General features: G+C 61.6%; 4 protein-coding genes across 5 annotated transcripts in view; 3 read left to right on the plus strand and 1 right to left on the minus strand.

Annotated features, from left to right (window-relative positions):
• The first annotated feature begins 6 nt into the window (after nucleotides 1-6).
• On the plus strand, nucleotides 7-3,006 carry LOC137451866 (acidic mammalian chitinase-like). Its single transcript, XM_068159749.1, has 9 exons — nucleotides 7-150; nucleotides 581-637; nucleotides 738-903; nucleotides 999-1,123; nucleotides 1,457-1,580; nucleotides 1,682-1,867; nucleotides 2,009-2,128; nucleotides 2,218-2,359; nucleotides 2,687-3,006. Exons 1-9 carry the CDS (start codon nucleotides 74-76, stop codon nucleotides 2,929-2,931), a joined length of 1,242 nt encoding a protein of 413 aa, XP_068015850.1. The 5' UTR covers nucleotides 7-73; the 3' UTR covers nucleotides 2,932-3,006.
• A 1,300-nt stretch (nucleotides 3,007-4,306) lies between these two features.
• CIMAP3 (ciliary microtubule associated protein 3) lies at nucleotides 4,307-7,160 on the plus strand. The gene is made up of 5 exons (XM_068159419.1): nucleotides 4,307-4,525; nucleotides 4,811-4,909; nucleotides 5,799-5,932; nucleotides 6,110-6,236; nucleotides 7,057-7,160. Exons 1-5 carry the CDS (start codon nucleotides 4,307-4,309, stop codon nucleotides 7,123-7,125), a joined length of 648 nt encoding a protein of 215 aa, XP_068015520.1. The 3' UTR covers nucleotides 7,126-7,160.
• A 939-nt stretch (nucleotides 7,161-8,099) lies between these two features.
• Nucleotides 8,100-14,978, minus strand: TAF8 (TATA-box binding protein associated factor 8). Of its 2 annotated transcripts, none has more exons than XM_068159751.1 (8): nucleotides 14,905-14,978; nucleotides 14,057-14,213; nucleotides 12,982-13,080; nucleotides 12,627-12,689; nucleotides 12,127-12,251; nucleotides 11,285-11,402; nucleotides 10,775-10,917; nucleotides 8,100-10,324 (listed from the first exon to the last, which is right to left on the minus strand). In XM_068159751.1, exons 1-8 carry the CDS (start codon nucleotides 14,935-14,937, stop codon nucleotides 10,181-10,183), a joined length of 882 nt encoding a protein of 293 aa, XP_068015852.1. In that variant the 5' UTR covers nucleotides 14,938-14,978; the 3' UTR covers nucleotides 8,100-10,180. The 2 variants fall into 2 exon arrangements, with proteins under 2 accessions (XP_068015852.1, XP_068015851.1); XM_068159750.1 differs by having other exon boundaries at nucleotides 8,102-10,324; nucleotides 11,285-11,432.
• The window catches only part of CCND3 (cyclin D3), a 49,442-nt gene continuing 46,753 nt past the window's right edge, over nucleotides 14,735-17,423 (plus strand). Inside the window, exon 1 of the mRNA XM_068159753.1 lies at nucleotides 14,735-14,954. Coding sequence (XP_068015854.1) covers nucleotides 14,859-14,954 — 96 coding nt within the window. The 5' untranslated portion in view covers nucleotides 14,735-14,858. The remainder of the gene's footprint in view (nucleotides 14,955-17,423) is intronic.

Raw genomic sequence — 17,423 nt, forward strand, 5'->3', positions numbered from 1 at the left:
TGGCCTGGGCAAATACACCCCAGAGAATGTGGACCCCTGCCTGTGCAACCACCTGATCTATGCCTTTGCTGGGATGGCCAACAACGAGATCACCACCTACGAGTGGAACGATGAGACCCTCTACAAGGCCTTCAACGGCCTGAAGAACCAGTAGGTGCCCAGAGCCAAGGGCAGCCCCTGGCCACCCTCACAGCTGCTGCCCCTGGCCAGCCCCTGGCCACCCTCACAGCTGCTGCCCCTGGCCAGCCCCTGGCCAAGGGCAGCGGAGAAGAGGCAGCTGGGGGTGGGCAGGGAGAGGGAGAGGGAGAGGGAGAGGGAGAGGGAGAGGGAGAGGGAGAGGGAGAGGGAGAGGGAGAGGGAGAGGGAGAGGGAGAGGGAGAGGGAGAGGAGGGAGAGGGAGAGGGAGAGGGAGAGGAGGGCAGCACAGGCTGCCAGCAGGGATGCCCTGAGGATGGGGATGGTGACTGAGTGCCCTCTGGCCTTGCTCTCAGGGTCCCACCCCAAGAGCTGGGGGGCTGCAAAGGCAGCTGCAGCAGGCACTCACTTGCAGCAAAACCTTTCCCTCTGCCTCCCTTTGCAGGAACAAGAACCTGAAGACCCTCCTGGCCATCGGGGGATGGAACTTCGGGACAGAGAAGTAAGTGCAGAGCCTCTGAGCAGCAGCCCCTGGGGAAGGGAGGGAGGGAGGGGAGGAGCCCCCAGGCGAAGGCCAAGTGTGTCCTGCTCTGCCTGCCCAGGTTCTCCACCATGGTCTCCACCCCTGAGAACCGTCAGACCTTCATCAAGTCTGTGATCAGGTTCCTGAGGCAGTATGAGTTTGATGGGCTGGACCTGGACTGGGAGTACCCTGGCTCCAGGGGCAGCCCAGCCCAGGACAAGGCTCTCTTCACCGTGCTGGTGAAGGTAGGTTGTGGCCAGGCCCTCTGCTGCAGGCAGCTCTGGCTGCAGAGCCTCAGCCCAGGGGCTGCAGGCTGAGCCCTGTGCCTTGGCCCCCTCAGGAAATGGTGGCAGCCTTTGAGCAGGAAGCCAAAGAGGTCAACAAGCCCAGGCTGATGGTCACAGCTGCTGTGGCTGCAGGGCTCTCCACCATCCAGGCTGGCTACGAGATTGCTGAGCTTGGCAAGTGAGTAGCAAACCCTCAGGGCTGGCTGCTGCTGCCCTGCAGCGCTGCAGGGAGCCTCTGCCCTGCCCTGCCCTGGCAGGGACCAACCTCCTGGCCTGTGGGCTCCCTGCTCTGCTGGGTAGGGCAAGGCTGCAGCGAGAGTGCTGCTGGTGTGGGGCAGGGGAGAGCAGGGAACCCATCTCTGCTTGCCAGCACAGCCAGGTCAGTGCCACTCTGCCAGCCCCTGGGGACATGCCCAGGGCTGTGCTGGGCTGAAGGGGCAGCCCTGAAGGCCCAGCCAGGAGCAGGTGGCTGAGCAGGGCAGGGGCTGAGCAGGGGCAATGCTCTGCACAGGTACCTGGACTACATCCACGTCATGACCTACGACTTCCACGGGGCCTGGGACTCCACCACAGGGGAGAACAGTCCCCTCTACAAGGGCCCAGCTGACACTGGGGACTTGGTCTACTTCAATGTCGTAAGTCAGCTGCCCCAGACCCTGTCCCAGGCCCTCCCAGTGCCCCCTCAGTGCTCCCTGCTCCTCCTGGGCAGAGCTGAGCTCTGCTGCCTCTGCTGCAGGACTATGCCATGAACTACTGGAAGGACAACGGAGCCCCAGCCGAGAAGCTGCTGGTTGGCTTCCCCACCTATGGCCACAACTTCATCCTCCAGAACCCCTCCAACACTGCTGTTGGGGCTCCAGCCAGTGGGCCTGGGCCAGCTGGACCCTACACAAGGCAGGCTGGATTCCTGGCTTACTATGAGGTGTGTGTGACCCCAGCCTGCCTGGCCAGGCTCAGCACAGAGCCTGCCCCAGCCTGCCAGCAGGCCATGGGCACCCCATGGGCGCCTGCCCTCCTCGGGGGGGCCCTGGCTGACTTCTCCCTCTCTGCCCTCCTGGCCTAGATCTGCACCTTCCTGAGTGAAGGAGCCACCCAGGCTTGGGATGACCCCCAGGATGTGCCCTATGCCTACAAGGGCAACGAGTGGGTTGGCTATGACAACATCAAGAGCTTCAACATCAAGGTATGGGGGGCAGGGGGTGGCTGTGCTGAGGGCAAAGCAGCAGCAGCAGCTGCTGGCAATGACTGGGACTGTGCCCTGGCACTCTGCAGGTGGACTGGCTGAAGAAGAACAACTTTGGAGGTGCCATGGTCTGGGCCCTTGACATGGATGACTTCACTGGCACCTTCTGCAATGAGGGCAAATATCCTCTGATCAGCACCCTGAAGAAAGGTCTTGGTCTGGACAGTGGTGGTGAGTAGCCTGGGGCCTGGCTGTGCCTTGGAGCTGCTGGGGAAGGGCTTCAGAGAGCCAAGAGCCTTCCTCCCTGGAGCCTGGGTGGCTAAAGGCTCTCTGTGGAAGCCAGAGGTAGAGGCTGCCCTGCAAGGATCCCTTCACTGCATCCCTCAGGGGGTAGGAGAGGGGCACTTGGACCTGGGTCCAGCAGGTTCACAGCCCTGGTGTCAGGCTTTGGGGGACACTCCCTAGGAGCTGACCCCCAGCAGTGCAGGGCAGCTGGAGGGAGGGGAGGGCTGAGGGGGTGTCAGCACCGAAATGAGACCTATCCTGCTTTGCTTGCAGACTGTGTGCCTCCAGCTGAGCCCATTCCCCCCATCACTGAGGCTCCCCCTAGCCAAGGAGGGGGCTCTGGGGGCTCTGGGGGCTCTGGGGGCAGTGGATTCTGTGCTGGCAAGGCCAATGGCCTCTATGCAGACCCCGAGAACAAGCAGAACTTCTACAACTGTGTGAATGGTGTCACCTACCTGGAGAGCTGCCAGGCTGGCCTGGTCTTTGACGCCAGCTGCTCCTGCTGCAACTGGGCTTGAAGCTGCTGCAGCCAGCAGCCCCCCCCTGCCCTTGCTGTGTGCAATGAGAACCAATAAAGTGCTCTTCAGACCCAACCAGCCTCACTCTTTCCACTCTGGGGGCTCCCTGCTTCTCTCCTGACTCCCAGCTGAGCTCAAGGAAGGGTCTGAACCCACAGGCTGGATTCACTGCCTCTGATCCGGTGTGAGGGGTCCCTGCCCATGGAGCCAGATGAGCCTCGGGGTCCCTTCCAACCCTGATGCTTCTGTGATGCTCCAGGGCTCTCCCACTGCCCTGCCTGGACAGCCAGGCAGAGAGCAGGGCAGATCAGGCTGTGCCCCAGGAGAGAGCCCAGGGAAGGGTCCTGACAGCACAGCCTGCGAGCTGCCTCCCCAGGGCCTCAGGGAGCCTGAGCAGAGCAGCCCTGGCAGCAGGAGCCTTTATTAGAATAAACCAAACCAGGCTGGGAGAGACCTTCAGGATGATGGTGTCCAACCCATCAGCCAATCCAACCCACCCAAACAGCTAACCCCTGGCACCAAGCACCCCAGCAAGTCTCCTCCTGAACACCTCCAGGGATGGGGACTCCACCACCTCCCAGGCAGCACATCCCAATGGGCAATCACTCTCTGTGTGGAGAACTTCTTCCTAACCTCCAACCTGAACCTCCCCTGGCGCAGCCTGAGACTGTGGCCTCTTGTTCTGGTACTGGGTGCCTGGGAGAAGAGACCAACCTCTGCCTGGCTCCAGCCTCCCTTCAGGTAGTTGTAGAGAGCAATGAGGTCTCCCCTGAGCCTCCTCTTCTCCAGGCTAAGCAACCCCAGCTCCCTCAGCCTCTCCTCCCAGGGCTGTGCTCCAAACCCCTCACCAGCTTTGTTGCCCTTCTCTGGACACCTTCCAGCAGCTCAACCTCCTTCCTAACCTGAGGAGCCCAGAGCTGGACACAGGACTCCAGGTGTGGCCTGAGCAGTGCAGTGTCCAGGGGCAGGATGAGCTCCCTGCTCCTGCTGGCCACACTGCTCCTGCTGCAGGCCAGGATGCCCTTGGCCCTCTTGGGGAGGTGCCGCCCCCAGGGGCGTCGTTAATCCTCCTGCAGAGCCTGCTCCGTGCCCATGGCAACAGGCAGCGCCCAGAGATCGCCTCCGGGGCAGCATGGCAGCGGGGGGGGCAGCTGCGAGGTGAGTGCCAGCCGGTGCCCCCCGGGGGGCTCTGGGCATCGGGGCTCTCCTCCTCTCACGGCTCCTGGGGGCACCTCTCTTCCTCACCAGCCCTGCTGCCAGGCTGCTCCTCGGTCGTGCTGGGGTCCCAGAAGCCTCTGTGGCAGCGAGGAGGCAGCGCCCGAGGAGCACAGCCCCGGGGCGGGGGAGATGCTCAGCTGGGAGGGGAGGGGAGAGGATGGTTGGCCGCTGGCAGGGAGCGCAGGCACTCGAGAGGGAAGGGAAGCAGCAAGCGGTGGTCCCCAGGGGCAGCCTCCCCTCTGCTGCTCTCCCAGGGGCGCAGAAGAGGATCGCGCTCGGGTCCCGCCAGGGGCGCAGCACCGACAGGTTGGGCATCCAGCTGCCAGCCCTCAGCGGGCACCCCCGGCTCGGGCCGGGCTGCCACCTGAGTCAGGAGGTAAGTTGGGCACTTCCTGGTGCTCAGAGCCTTTCCTTCACGCAGCACAAAGAGCAACGGGACCACAGGAGGGGAGGCAGGCAGGGAGCCCCCAGCCCTGCGAACCCCTTGCAGGAGGTCTCCACATTGACCTTCTCCTCCCCTTCCAAAGAGTTCTCCTCCCGCTGCCCCAGCCCTCCACACTAGTGAGAGCTTGGGGGAACGGACAGGAGCCGCCCCTGCTGCTCACCTCCTGCTGCAGGGTGCTCAGAGTGCCAGCAGGAGCCTTCTGCCTTCGGCTCGCAGGGCAGCAGCCTCAGATACTCCTGGGGAGAGAAGCCCCTGAGCAGGAGAGGCTATGTGGTAGGAGCCAGGACTGCCCAGCGCTTCCCCCCCGAGCCCCAGGTAAGCAGAGCACCTCCCAGAGCAGCACAGCTGCAGCCTGGCAGCGATTTCAGGCTGCTCCTGCCACAGACTCCCCGTTCCAATCCCATTTGCTGCCCCCCACTGGGTCCAGGCAGTGCCCTCAGAGCTCCTGACAGAGCCTGGTGGGAGGTGTGGAGCCTAGAGCCTGCTGACTGATCCCAGGAGCTCTGCCAGCACAGAGTCCAGCCAGCAACCCAGCCCCAGCATGGCCACTAAACCATGGCCACACATCTCCTGAGCCTCTCCAGGCATGGGCACTCCACCACCCCCCTGGGCAGCCAAACCCTGAGAGCCCTCTCAGGCAATTCTTCCTACTGCCCAACCTAAACCTCTCCTGGTGCAGGCCTTTGGGGACAGTCCTTCTGCAGACCTCTTGTAGCCCCCTGCAGGGACTGGAAGGTTGCTCTGAGGTCTCCCTGGAGCCTGAACACCCCCAGCTCCCTCAGCCTGTCCCCAGAGCAGAGCTGCTCCAACCTCCTGATCATCTTCGTGGCCTCCTCTGGACCCTCCCTACCAGCTCCAGGTCCTTCCTGTGCTGAGGTCTCCAGAGCTGGCCCCAGCCCTGCAGGAGAGGTCTCCCCAGAGCAGAGCAGAGGGGCAGGATCCTCTCTCTCCACCCCTGGCCACACTGCTTTGGCTGCAGCCCAGGCTGCCCTTGGCCTCCTGTGCTGCCAGTGCCCACTGCTGGCTCCTGCCCAGCCCCTCCCCTCCCCCAGCCCCCCCAAATCCTTCATTCTGATCTCCCTGCTACCAGGGCAGCCAAACCTGAAGGGCAGCTCTGCAGAGCCCAGCTGGCTGCTGGGCTGCAGGACAAAACCTTCCCCCCAGAAATGCTCTTTTTGCTTGGTTGGTTGTTTGCTTTGTGCAGGTTGTGACTCCTGACCCAGCAAGGTACCAACCCCCCTGGCACAGAGGGAGGAAGTGCCAGGCTGCCTCTGCTCCATTCTCCACCAAGGCACCACGATTCCCAGGGAAGCCTTCAGGCAGAGAATTAGTCCCTGGGTAATGGAACTCAGTTTTCCTTTAGGACTTTGGGCTAACAGGCAGGGATTGCTGGCAGGGATTGCTGGCAGGGATTGCTGGCAGGGAGGAAGAGTGAGGCACAAAGGGGAGGCAGGGAACACAGCTCCCAGCTGCAGAAAAGGAGCAGGTTGGTTTTTGGGGTGCTGTTTGCTTTAGGCCTGGGACTTACAGAGTGGACAAAGAGCTGCACAAGAAAGTCAGCTGGCCTGGGAGGTTTGGCTCTCCAGACTGGGCTCTAGTGCCGGTGCCAGCAAAGAGGATGCTGAAGATGGAGGTACAGAAGGTGAGGGCAGGGATAAGGGAGGGTGAGGAGGGGGAATGGGGATGGTGAGGAGAGGGAATGGGGATGGTGAGGGCAGGGAATGGGGATGGTGAGGGCAGGGATAAGGGATGGTGAGGGCAGGGGAGTGGGGATGGTGAGGGCAGGGATAAGGGAGGGTGAGGGCAGGGGAGTGGGGATGGTGAGGGCAGGGATAAGGGATGGTGAGGAGAGGGAATAGGGATGGTGAGGAGAGGGGAATGGGGATGGTGAGGAGAGGGGAATGGGGATGGTGAGGGCAGGGATATGGAAATGTTAAAGACAGGGATATGGAGGTGTCAAAGACAGGGAAAAGGGATGCCAAGGCCAGGGGCCTGGGGGTGCCAAGGCCAGGGGTTTGGGAACGTTTCTGCTGGCTCCAAGCTTCTCCCTAAGGAAACTGTGATTACTTCAAGACATTTGCAGTGGGTTTGGTCATCCTTTCCTCTCTGCCCTGCTGGGCACACACAGGGGCACAAAGATACAAAGTGGTTGGCAAACACAACACATTGATCTGCAAAAAGTACCCCAAAACCACCCCAAACCAGTTCTGGCCCTTCCAAAAAGGACTTCCTTGGAGAGAGTTGCTCTGGAAGCTTCCATCCCCCAAGGGAGAGGAGCAGAGCTCAGCCTTCCCCCTGCAGCAAAGAAAAGCTTGTAAAGGATTTAAGAGGCAGCTGAGGGATGCCAGCAGCCTGAGCCCCTCCTTGCAGCCCTCCTGCCCCCTCCTGTAGCCCTCCTGCCCCCTCCTGCCCCCTCCTGCAGCCCTCCTGCCCCCTCCTAACAGCCTGCAGTTGCCTTTTAGCTGACCATAGACAGAGGATTCAGGAGGAGCCAGGACCGAGTTGCCTACCTGAGGCTCTACTACAGCTGAGGAGCCAGGGAGCCTCACAGCCTCCCCTCTGCCTCCCCCTCACTGCCCTCCCCAAATGAAATCATTGCAAACCCATTTCTTGCCCTGAGTTGTGCTTGTCTGGTACCACAACAGATGTCTGATGCCTCTGAGGGTGTTTGGGTGCCCTGGGTCCTGTGCACAGCTGCCCTCAGCCCTGCTTCCCTCGCCCAGGCTGGGCTGGTGGCCACTTCCTTTGGGTCCTTCACCTCACTGCCCTCCCCAGGGTGGTTTCCCTTGGCACAGGAGGCTTCCCCCAGCCCCAAACCCAGCCCTGCCATTGGTGAGGAACCAACCCAGCACAGCTGGAAGGTGGCTTGGCTGCTCATCCATCCCCTCAGCACCCTGAGCCAACACCATCACCTTCTCTTCAGCCTTGAGGCAGGAGGCAGCCACAGCCTCCCTGGGCAGCCTGTGCCAGTCTCAGCATCCTCACACTGAAGAACTTCCTCCTCAGCTCCAGTTAACCCTCAGCTTCAAAGCCTTCCCCCTTGGCCTGTCTCAGACACCCCCAGGAAAAGTCTCCTGGGCAGAGGGGCAGAGGCCAGGGGCAGGAGATTGAACACAGCCAAGTGCCAGGGGCTGCACATTGGCCACAGCAACCCCAGGCAGTGCCACAGGCTGGGGGCAGAGTGGCTGAGAGCAGCCAGGCAGACAGGGACCTGGGGGTGCTGGTGGATGGGAGGCTGAACATGAGCCTGCAGTGTGCCCAGGCAGCCAAGAGGGCCAATGGCATCCTGGAACAGGAACAGTGTGGCCAGCAGGAGCAGGGAGCTCATCCTGCCCTGTGCTCAGCACTGCTCAGGCCACACCTTGAGTCCTGTGTCCAGTTCTGGGCTCCTCAGTTTAGGAAGGAGGTTGAGCTGCTGGAAGGTGTCCAGAGAAGGGCAACAAAGCTGGGGAGGGGTCTGGGGCACAGCCCTGGGAGGAGAGGCTGAGGGAGCTGGGGTTGCTTAGCCTGGAGGAGACTCAGGGGAGACCTTCTTGCTCTCTCCAACTCCCTGCAGGGCAGTTGGAGCCAGGTGAGGGTTGGTCTCTTCTCCCAGGCACCCAGCACCAGAACAAGAGGACACAGTCTCAAGCTGTGCCAGGGCAGGTTCAGGCTGGAGGTGAGGAAGGAGTTCTACACAGAGAGTAGAACAGAGAGCCTTTGGGATGGGCTGCCTGGGGAGGTGGTGGAGTCACCATCAGTGGAGGTGCTCAGGGGGAGACTTGTTGGGGTGCTTGGTGCCATGGGTTAGTTGATTAGGTGGTGTTGGGTGATAGGTTGGATGTGATGATCTTGAAGGCCTCTTCCAACCTGGCTGATTCTATTCTATTCCATTCTATTCTATTCTATCCTATTCTATCCTAACTTGAAGCACTCAGCCAGCTGTGCCTGCAGAGGACAAAACCTTTCCATGACAACTATCAGGAGGAACACAACATTTCCAGCTCCTATTGCTTTTTAATTCTACTTTTTTTTCCCCCCCCTTACCCCAGCCCTGAAACATAAAAAAAATGCTGAGCCCACTCAACCAAAAGAGCACAAAAGGAGAGGAATTTGGCTCTGTGCAAACACAGACAACATCTCTGTACAGCTCTCACCCTGTACAAGCAAGGCACCAGCAGCAGTGGCTGTGGCAGGGGCTGGCAATGTCACTGCCAACTGTTTGGCACAGGAAGGCCTCCAGTCCTCCCCAGAATGGTTACTCCTCTCTCATCATCATCCTCCTCCTTGGGTGACAGCAGGAAAGGGAGGCCTGGGAGGATGCTTGGAGCAAGCAGAGTTGCACACAGACACACAGAGAGAACTCATCTCCACCCCCCCTGGCTGCAGCAGGCTTTATGCATCCAGCTCCTGCTCCAGGAAGCCACAAGCTGCCTGGCAGCCTGTGGCAAAGCAGCTCCTGCTGCCTCTGCCAGCAGCTTTTCATCTAGAAGAGGTCTTTGGGAGGCAGGATCCAACTGCAGGAGGCTTTTAGCAAAGGAATTTAACCTGAGGGCTTGAACCCCACCAAGGAATGTTGCCCAGGGTTGAAGGAAGAGGAAAGCAAAGCTCTCCAGCAGCAGCTCAGTCCCAAACCTCTCTCTCAGCAACCATTCCCCCTGCTGGAGGGAAGCTCTTCTCTTGCTCTGGGGAAATAAATGGGTGGGTTGGGTTAAAAATAAAGAGCCATTTCTGTTGCTGAAAAGCTGTGTTTGGGGATGGGCAAAGTGAGGAAGTGAGCTGCACAGCATGGCCTTGCAGACTGCAACCCAGAGAGCTTCGCTCCGTCTGCCCAGAGGCTCGGCGCAGCGGCTGGCCACGGGCTGAGCTCTCCAAGGGAGTTGGTGCTGTGCTGAAAGCAACAATGGAAGTGCAAAAGGTAGCCTGCAGCAGCTCCTGAGCCCTCCTGCCACGCTGCTGGAGGATGAGCTCCCAGCAGGACAAGGGGAAACACCACACAGAGCGCCTCAGAGTGCAGCTGCCCTCAGGAGGAGCAGGGCCTCAGCTCTGCAGCTGCTCTGCACACACAGCCTTGCTTTGGAGAAGAAAAACCTCTTTGCCTTTGCCTGCCAAGAACCCAAAGGAAGGTTTGAACCTCTCTCTCTCTTAATTCAAGCTCCTCAGATGCTAAGGCTGGGCAGGGTGGGTTGCAGGAGTTGCTTTTCCAGCCTGCCAGCCACAGATGAGTTCTGCCCTGGTGCTGTGCAGAGCCTGCTGGGAAGCTCTGAGCAGCAGAACCTTCCTGTGTCCTCCATCTCTTCAGAGGGCAAAGTCCTGCTGACAGTCAGAGCAAACCAAAGCAAGGCAGACAAGTCCCAGCTGGGAGCCAGGGTCCTCCCAGGCAATCAACCAGTGGCCACTCCAAGGCAGGAGGAGAGCAGAGGGGAAGAGAGGGAGCACTGCAAACCAGGAGGAGAGCGTGGGCTGCCAGGCAGGCAGAGCTCAGCCTCCTGCTGCCTGGCCCCTCAGCCAGTCTGCCTCCCCTGCCTCTCTCCATGCCTCTGCTCACACAGCAGAGGGGCTGAGCCCCCAGGGTTCTGGTGCTCTGGGCAGGCAGCTGGGTGCCCCTCACTTCTTCCTGCGGATCTTGGGCTTCTTGACGGGCCGGAGGTAGGGATTGTCGATCACATTCTCCTCCCCATTGCGGCTGCCCGGCAGGGAGCTGCTCTGCTGCAGCACGGAGGCATTCTCCTTCTCAGCTCCTGAATCATCCTGCCACAGGAAAAATCAAACCAGAACACCCCACCCCTGAGCACAACCAAGCAAGGTTTTGGCTAAACCAGGCTGAGGTGCTCCAAGACAGAAGCTGAGGGCAACAGAGACAACCAGCAGCCGAGGCAGAGAGCGGCACACGAGGAGCTGGCACCCAGCAGCTGTGCTCTGAGGGCTCACAGGAGCAGGGTGGGATCCTAGGACAATCCTCTCTCCCCTCCCACTGAAACCAAGGCTGTGCTGAAAGCTCAGGACCCAGCCTCACTTGGCTCTGCACCCTGCAGGAAGCTCCAGAGCCAAGGCACTCTTCAGTCGCTCACAGCTGGCATCATGCAACCCACGCTGCCACTTCCCCCCAGCCCTGCTGGGAGGGGGAAAGGCAAAGCTCCAAGCTTCAGAAGCTGAAGTAGGTCAGGCCCCAGAGGCCTGGAGCTGCCAGGCTGCCCCTACCGTGCCCATGTGCAGGGGCAGGTTCTCAGTGTCCGTCTGCTCGTCTTGCTCAGAGGAGTCTGTCTCTTCCATCTGCTGCATCTCCAGCTCAGAGGGGAGCAGGGCTGTCAGGTAGGGCACAGTGAAAGGCCTGGCAGCAATCACTAGGGCCAGGGAAAAGGACACAGTCAGCAAGCTGGGAGAAGCCTCCCCCAGGCCCCAGGTCTGGGTGCCTGGGAGAAGAGCCCAACCCCTTCCTGGCTCCAACCTCCCTGCAGGGAGTTGGAGAGAGCAAGAAGGTCTCCCCTGAGCCTCCTCTTCTCTAGGCTAAGCAACCCCAGCTCCCTCAGCCTCTCCTCCCAGGGCTGTGCTCCAGACCCCTCCCCAGCTCTGTTGCCCTTCTCTGGACACCTTCCAGCAGCTCAACCTCTTCCCTGAGCTGAGGCTGCGGCGCAGGGCAGCCTGGCTCGGACAGCTGCCACTTTGTGGTGGTCACACACTTGCAGCACAAGGTGCTGCCAGGTAACTCACATGGGAATGTGCTAACATCATCCTTGAAGAGGCTCTGGGTCTCCCCTGTCTTGGCCATGAAGCGTGTGAGGGCTCTCTCCACGTCGCGCCGCTGCGACGCTGCCTTCTCCCGCAGCACCTGGTAGTCAGAGACCGGCTCCCGGTAGGTCTGTGGGGCAAGGGCAGAGGATGCAGGGCAGGCAGCTGGGCTTCAGAGCACCACATCTGCTGCAGGCAAGTCTTGACTTCCAACAGGCACAGGCTGCCAGGGAGGGGCAGCTGGCAGAGGCGTGGAAGTGTCTGGGCTGGGATCAGGGAGTCCAAGCAGCAGCACCCCCATGGCCACCGAACCCTGGCCCCGAGTGCCTTGGCCACAGCTTCTTGAGCACCTCCAGGGGTGGGGACTCCACCACCTCCCTGGGCAGCCTCTGCCAGTCCCTGGCCAGGATCCTCATCTCCAACCTAAGCCTCCCCTGGCACAATTCCAGGCCATTGCCTCTCCTCCTCTCACCTGAGACCAGGGAGAAGAGCCCAATCCCCTCCCCCCCCCCCCGGCAGCCTCCTTTGAGGGAGCTGCAGAGAGCAATGAGGCCTCCCTTCAGCCTCCCTTTCCCCAGGCTGAACACCCCCAGCTCCCTCAGCTGCTCCTCATAAGATTTGCCCTCTCAGACCCTTCCCCAGCCGTGCTGCAGGTCAGTGAGGCAGAAACCCACAGCAAGGGGAACCCAGAAACAAGCCACAGACAAAGGCAGGAGAGCAAACACAGCAGCAGCCCTGCAGAACAGGCTCCTTCTGCAGCACTCCTGGTGTCACAGACCCCAAATGGCAGCACACATCTCTCTCTCTCTCTCTCTCTCACTCACTGGTGTCTTGATGTAGGTGTGAGGATCTGGAAACTCAGGGAAGTGGCCAGGAATGTGGGAGGGATGTGGCTTGTTCTGCCCAGCCGTCAGGGCTTTGGGAGTCACAGGCTGGTTTGTCACAGGAGCTGCAGGAGGAACACAGGCACACAGACAAATCAGGCAGCTGCTCTCTGCCAGGAGCTGGGCATAGAGTGCTGCTTTCATCCTGCAGAAGGGAGAGGGCCCATCCCAGGGGCAGGAATTTCAGCTGGGGTTTGCCAGGGGGTTACTTGGCCCTTCCCTCCCACACGAGGAGAACGAAACCATCCGGAGGCTCCTCCGGCGCCAGGAGGGGGCTGAGGGTCCCTTCCTTCGCCTGCCACACAGCAGCTACCAGGAGACTTAGCACAAACTGCACTGGCAGGAGCACTGGAGTGCACCCAGGAGCTCCCTGGCTGCCATCAGGGAGGAGAGCTACACCATGCCCAATGCCCTGAGCCAGAAGAGGAATTCCCACGTACGGGCGGTGATGACCATCCGCTGGGAGCGCTTGGCGTAGGCAGGAAGCAGCTCCACGTTGAACCCTGGCAACACAAAGGAGACCACCAAAGAAAAGTCACCCTCAGCTCACCCTGTCCCAAACCCTCTCTCCCAGCATCCCCCCAGGATTCCTCCAAACTCCAGGAGAAAGGAGAAGGGAAAGGGAAAAGGGAAGCAGGCACTGCGCCTTCGCCCTGCGCCCACACCAGCAACAGCTGAGCCCACAGAGGGCAGGCAGCACACCCCCCAGGCACCAGGGATGTGAGGCACTGAGGCCCACAGACAAATCTCCTGCACTCTCCAGGCTCCTGCAGCGGGACCAAGCCAGCCTCTCACCCATTTCCACCAGGGTCACCACGATGTCCGACAGCGTGGGCTGCGTCCGGGCGGTGTGCTCGCAGTAGGACTTTGCACTCCTGCCGATTTCAGAGATGTCTGGAGGGGGGAAAGCACAAACCAGCACCATGCTTCATGGCCTCCCAGCATCAGCAGGGGTGGAGAACGGCTTCAAGGTCACCCAGGCCAACCATTAAGGTTGGAAAAGAGCTTTAAGATCACCCAGGCCAACCATTAAGGTTAAAACCGAGCTTTAAGAGCATCCAGGCCAACCATTAAGGTTAAAACAGCTTCAAGAGCATCCAGGCCAACCATTAAGGTTGAAAAAGAGCTTTAAGATCACCCAGGCCAACCATTAAGGTTAAAACAGAGCTTTAAGATCACCCAGGCCAACCATTAAGGTTAAAACAGAGCTTTAAGATCACCCAGGCCAACCATTAAGGTTAAAACAGAGCTTTAAGATCACCCAGGCCAACCATTAAGGTTAAAACAGAGCTTTAAGATCACCCAGGCCAACCATTAAGCCAGCACAGCTGACTCTACCACTAAACCACGCTCCCCAGCACCACATCCACGTCTCTTAAACCCCTCTGAAACCCCTCCAGGGCTGCTGACTCCCCACCACTGCCTTGGGCAGCCTGCTCCAGAACTGAAACCACTCTTTCAGTGAAGAAATCATTCCTAGCACCCAAGCTCGACCTCTTTGAGGCCATGTCCTCTCATTTGTTACTAGGGAGAAGAGAGTGATGCCCCCCCACACACCCCCACTCATTCCAACCTCCTCTCAGGAAGCAGAGAGTGTTAGAGGTTGGAAGAGATCTCCAGAGATCACAGAGTTCATCCCCAGGCTGTAGAGAGCCAGAAGGTGTCCCCTAAGCTCCTTTATGCTCCCAGCTGCTCCTCACAGGACCTGTGTTCTGAGAGCCTTCACCAGCTACCAGTGCAAGATAATAAATAAGAGGGGGGGAAAAAGCAAAACAGAAGAAAAAGCAGCAAAATGAATGAGTGAAAGGCCAGCTTGGAAAGAGAGAAAGAAGAATGGCCTGGGCTGGCCACACACAAGCAGGAGACTCACAGCTCTGTAACATCTCTGTCAGCGTCTCCACCGCTGCCTTCTCAGCGCTCTCGAAGCCAGCTTCAGTGAGCAGGGAGCTGACCACCACCTGCAGGGTCCTCCTCCGAGCCAGGTAGTAGTTGTCTGCAGGGGTGGTTGCATGCTTGCTGCCCGACCTCTGTGGACACAGAGATGCCCCAAAAGGAGAGCTCAGAGAAGCGAAGCCACCTCCAGACCCCGGGGGAGCAGCGAGGTCCCCAGCAGCAGGTGCTGCGAAGGGCACTGCCCCTGGGACAGGCTGTGTGGCACTGGAGGGCCGAAGGCAGGGCTGCCTGTGCTCGGTGGATAGGGGCTGGCCCTGCCTGTCCCCCCCAGCAGGCTCGCACAAGCGCAGCCACATGCATCGCACAGACCCACACCCAGACACCCACGGCAGAGCCACGGGACCTGCCGGGTTGAAAGAGACCTTTGCGATCACAGAGCCCAAGCATTAAGCCAGCGCTGCCAGGTCACCTTAAACCCTGGCCCGCAGCTCCGTGGCTTTGAAACGCCCCCAGGGATGGGGACCCCACCGCTGCCCCGGCCGGCCGCGGCCCCTTTAAGAAAGCCGCCCCGCGGGCAGCCCCGCCTCGCTGACCCCTCGCCAGCCAATCGCAACGCTACACCTCGAGCCAATCAAACGCCGCCGCCGAGCCCCGCCTCCCTCCGTCCATTCAGCCAATCGGCGCCCCGCCGCCCTGAGCGCCCCGGGGGCAGGCCGCAGGCGCCTCGGCGCCATCAAGCGGCAGGCCGCAGCCCCCCCCGCTCCGTGCCCCGCGGGGAGATGCCCTCTCCAGCCGCCCCGCGTCCCGGCGGAGCGCCGCCGTTACCGTGCCGGAGCTACCGGACGCCGCGTCGGCCATCTTGGAGCCATAGGGAGGTGTGCGCGTGCGTCACGTGCCGGGGCGCGTGCTCGGGCGGGCGCGGGGCCTTGTGGGATTTGCAGTCGGGGTGGGAGGCGGCGCGCGCGGCCCCGGAGCCTGCCCTGAGCCTGCCCTGAGCCTGCCCCCTGCACAGCCCCGGAGCCTGTCCCGAGCCTGCCCTGAGCTGCCCCCTGCACAGCCCCTGAGCTGCCCCCTGCACAGCCCCGGAGCCTGTCCCGAGCCTGCCCTGAGCTGCCCCCTGCACAGCCCCCTGCACAGCCCCCTGCACAGCCCCTGCACAGCCCCCTGCACAGCCCCCTGCACAGCCCCTGAGCTGCCCCCTGCACAGCCCCCTGCACAGCCCCCTGCACAGCCCCTGCACAGCCCCCTGCATAGCCCCGGAGCCTGCCCTGAGCTGCCCCTGAGCTGCCCTGAGCTGCCCCCTGCACAGCCCCCTGCATAGCCCCGGAGCCTGCCCTGAGCTGCCCTGAGCTGCCCCCTGCACAGCCCCCTGCACAGCCCCCTGCACAGCCCCCTGCACAGCCCCGGAGCCTGCCCCGAGCCTCCCCTGAGCCGCCCCTGAGCTGCCCCTGAGCTGCCCCCTGCACAGCCCCCTGCATGGCCCCGGAGCCTGCCCTGAGCCTCCCCGGAGCCTGCCCTGAGCCTGCCCTGAGCTGCCCCCTGCACGGCCCCAGGCCCCGGAGCCTGCCCTGCCCTGCTCTAACCTAACCTGCATAGCCCCCTGCACGGCCCCGGGGCCCGGAGCCTGCCCTCAGCCGCCCCCTGCCTGGTCCCGGTGCCTGCCCTGCCCGGTGCCCGGTGCCCGCTGCCGGCCGTGTCCGGCTCCGGCTCCGTTCTCTGCCGTTCACCCCCGCAGCGAGAGGCTCCCTGGGCTCCCCTCTCCCGCGCCCGCAGCTGCTCCCTGCCAGCCCCAGCCAGCCGGGCCCCGGTGCCGTGAGCCGGTGGGGCAGGGCTGGAAACGCCACAGGGCTGGTGCGGTTGGAACAGGTCTCTAGGGGCACCCTGCCCAGCCAGCAGCCTGGCAGCACCGAGCCGCCGTGCCCGGGTGCCGCGGGCGCAGGGTGCTCCCTGCAGGGTGGCTCTGTCCCAATCCCTGCCTGCTCCTTCCCTAAGGGAACCTTCCCTGGTCTCCAGCCTGAGCCTGCCCCGGCACAGCTTCAGTCCCCCTCGCTTTGAGGCTGGGCTGAATGTGGCTTCCACCTCCTGAGCTGTCCTGAGGCAGAGCCCTCACCCTGCTCCCCCAGCAGAGCCCAACCTCGAGCAGCCCTCTCGTGCTTGCTCTGGGATGGATCCCTTGTTGCCCTTGGTACTAAAGGGGTGGGGGGGGAAAAAGCCTTGGAAAGCAAGCAGCAGTGTGCCAGAAGCCTGCTGGCCAGGGGGCCCTGTGCTCTTTAACATCCTCATTGATGATCTGGATGAGGGCATTGAGTCCATCTGCAGTGAATGTGCAGGTGACACCCAGCTGGGGGCAGGAGTTGAGCTGCTGGAGGGCAGAGAGGCTCTGCAGAGGGACCTGGCCAGGCTGGGCAGAGGGGCAGAGGCCAAGGGCAGGAGACTGAACACAGCCAAGTGCCAGGGGCAGCACTTTGGCCACAACAACCCCAGGCAGTGCTACAGGCTGGGGGCAGAGTGGCTGAGAGCAGCCAGGCAGAGAGGGACCTGGGGGTGCTGGTCGATGGGAGGCTGAACAGGAGCCTGTAGTGTGCCCAGGCAGCCAAGAGGGCCAATGGCATCCTGGCCTGCAGCAGGGACAGAGTGGCCAGCAGGAGCAGGGAGGTCATTCTGCCCCTGGACACTGCACTGCTCAGGCCACACCTTGAGTCCTGTGTCCAGCTCTGGGCTCCTCAGGTTAGGAAGGAGGTTGAGCTGCTGGAAGGTGTCCAGAGAAGGGCAACAGAGCTGGGGAGGGGTCTGGAACACAGCCCTGGGAGGAGAGGCTGAGGGAGCTGGGGTTGCTTAGCCTGGAGAAGAGGAGGCTCAGGGGAGACCTTCTTGCTCTCTGCAACTCCCTGAAGGGAGGTTGTAGCCAGGCAGAGGTTGGTCTCTTCTCCCAGGCAGCCAGCACCAGAACAAGAGGCCACAGTCTCAGGCTGTGCCAGGGGAGGTTCAGGTTGGATGTTAGGAAGAAGCTCTACACAGAGAGTGATTGCCCATGGGATGTGCTGCCTGGGGAGGAGGTGGAGTCCCCATCCCTGGAGGTGCTCAGGAGGAGACTTGCTGGGGTGCTGGGTGCCAGGGGTTAGCTGTTTGGGTGGGTTGGATTGGCTGATGGGTTGGACACCATCATCCTGAAGGTCTCTTTCAGCCTGGTCTGGTTTATTCTCTTGGTTTATTCACCTGAGGCTTTCCTGCTGCTCTGCTCCTGGCTGAAGCTTGCTGTGCCAGCTGCTGTGCTTGGGGCTCCTGAGCAAAGCTTTGGTGTCGCTGAAGTGCTTCAGAAAGGCAGCACAGGAAACCCCCCGGGC

Source organism: Melanerpes formicivorus, unplaced genomic scaffold (assembly GCF_026170545.1).
Source record: "Melanerpes formicivorus ecotype bairdi unplaced genomic scaffold, bMelFor1.0.p_v2 SCAF_46, whole genome shotgun sequence".
Lineage (NCBI taxonomy): Eukaryota > Metazoa > Chordata > Aves > Piciformes > Picidae > Melanerpes > Melanerpes formicivorus.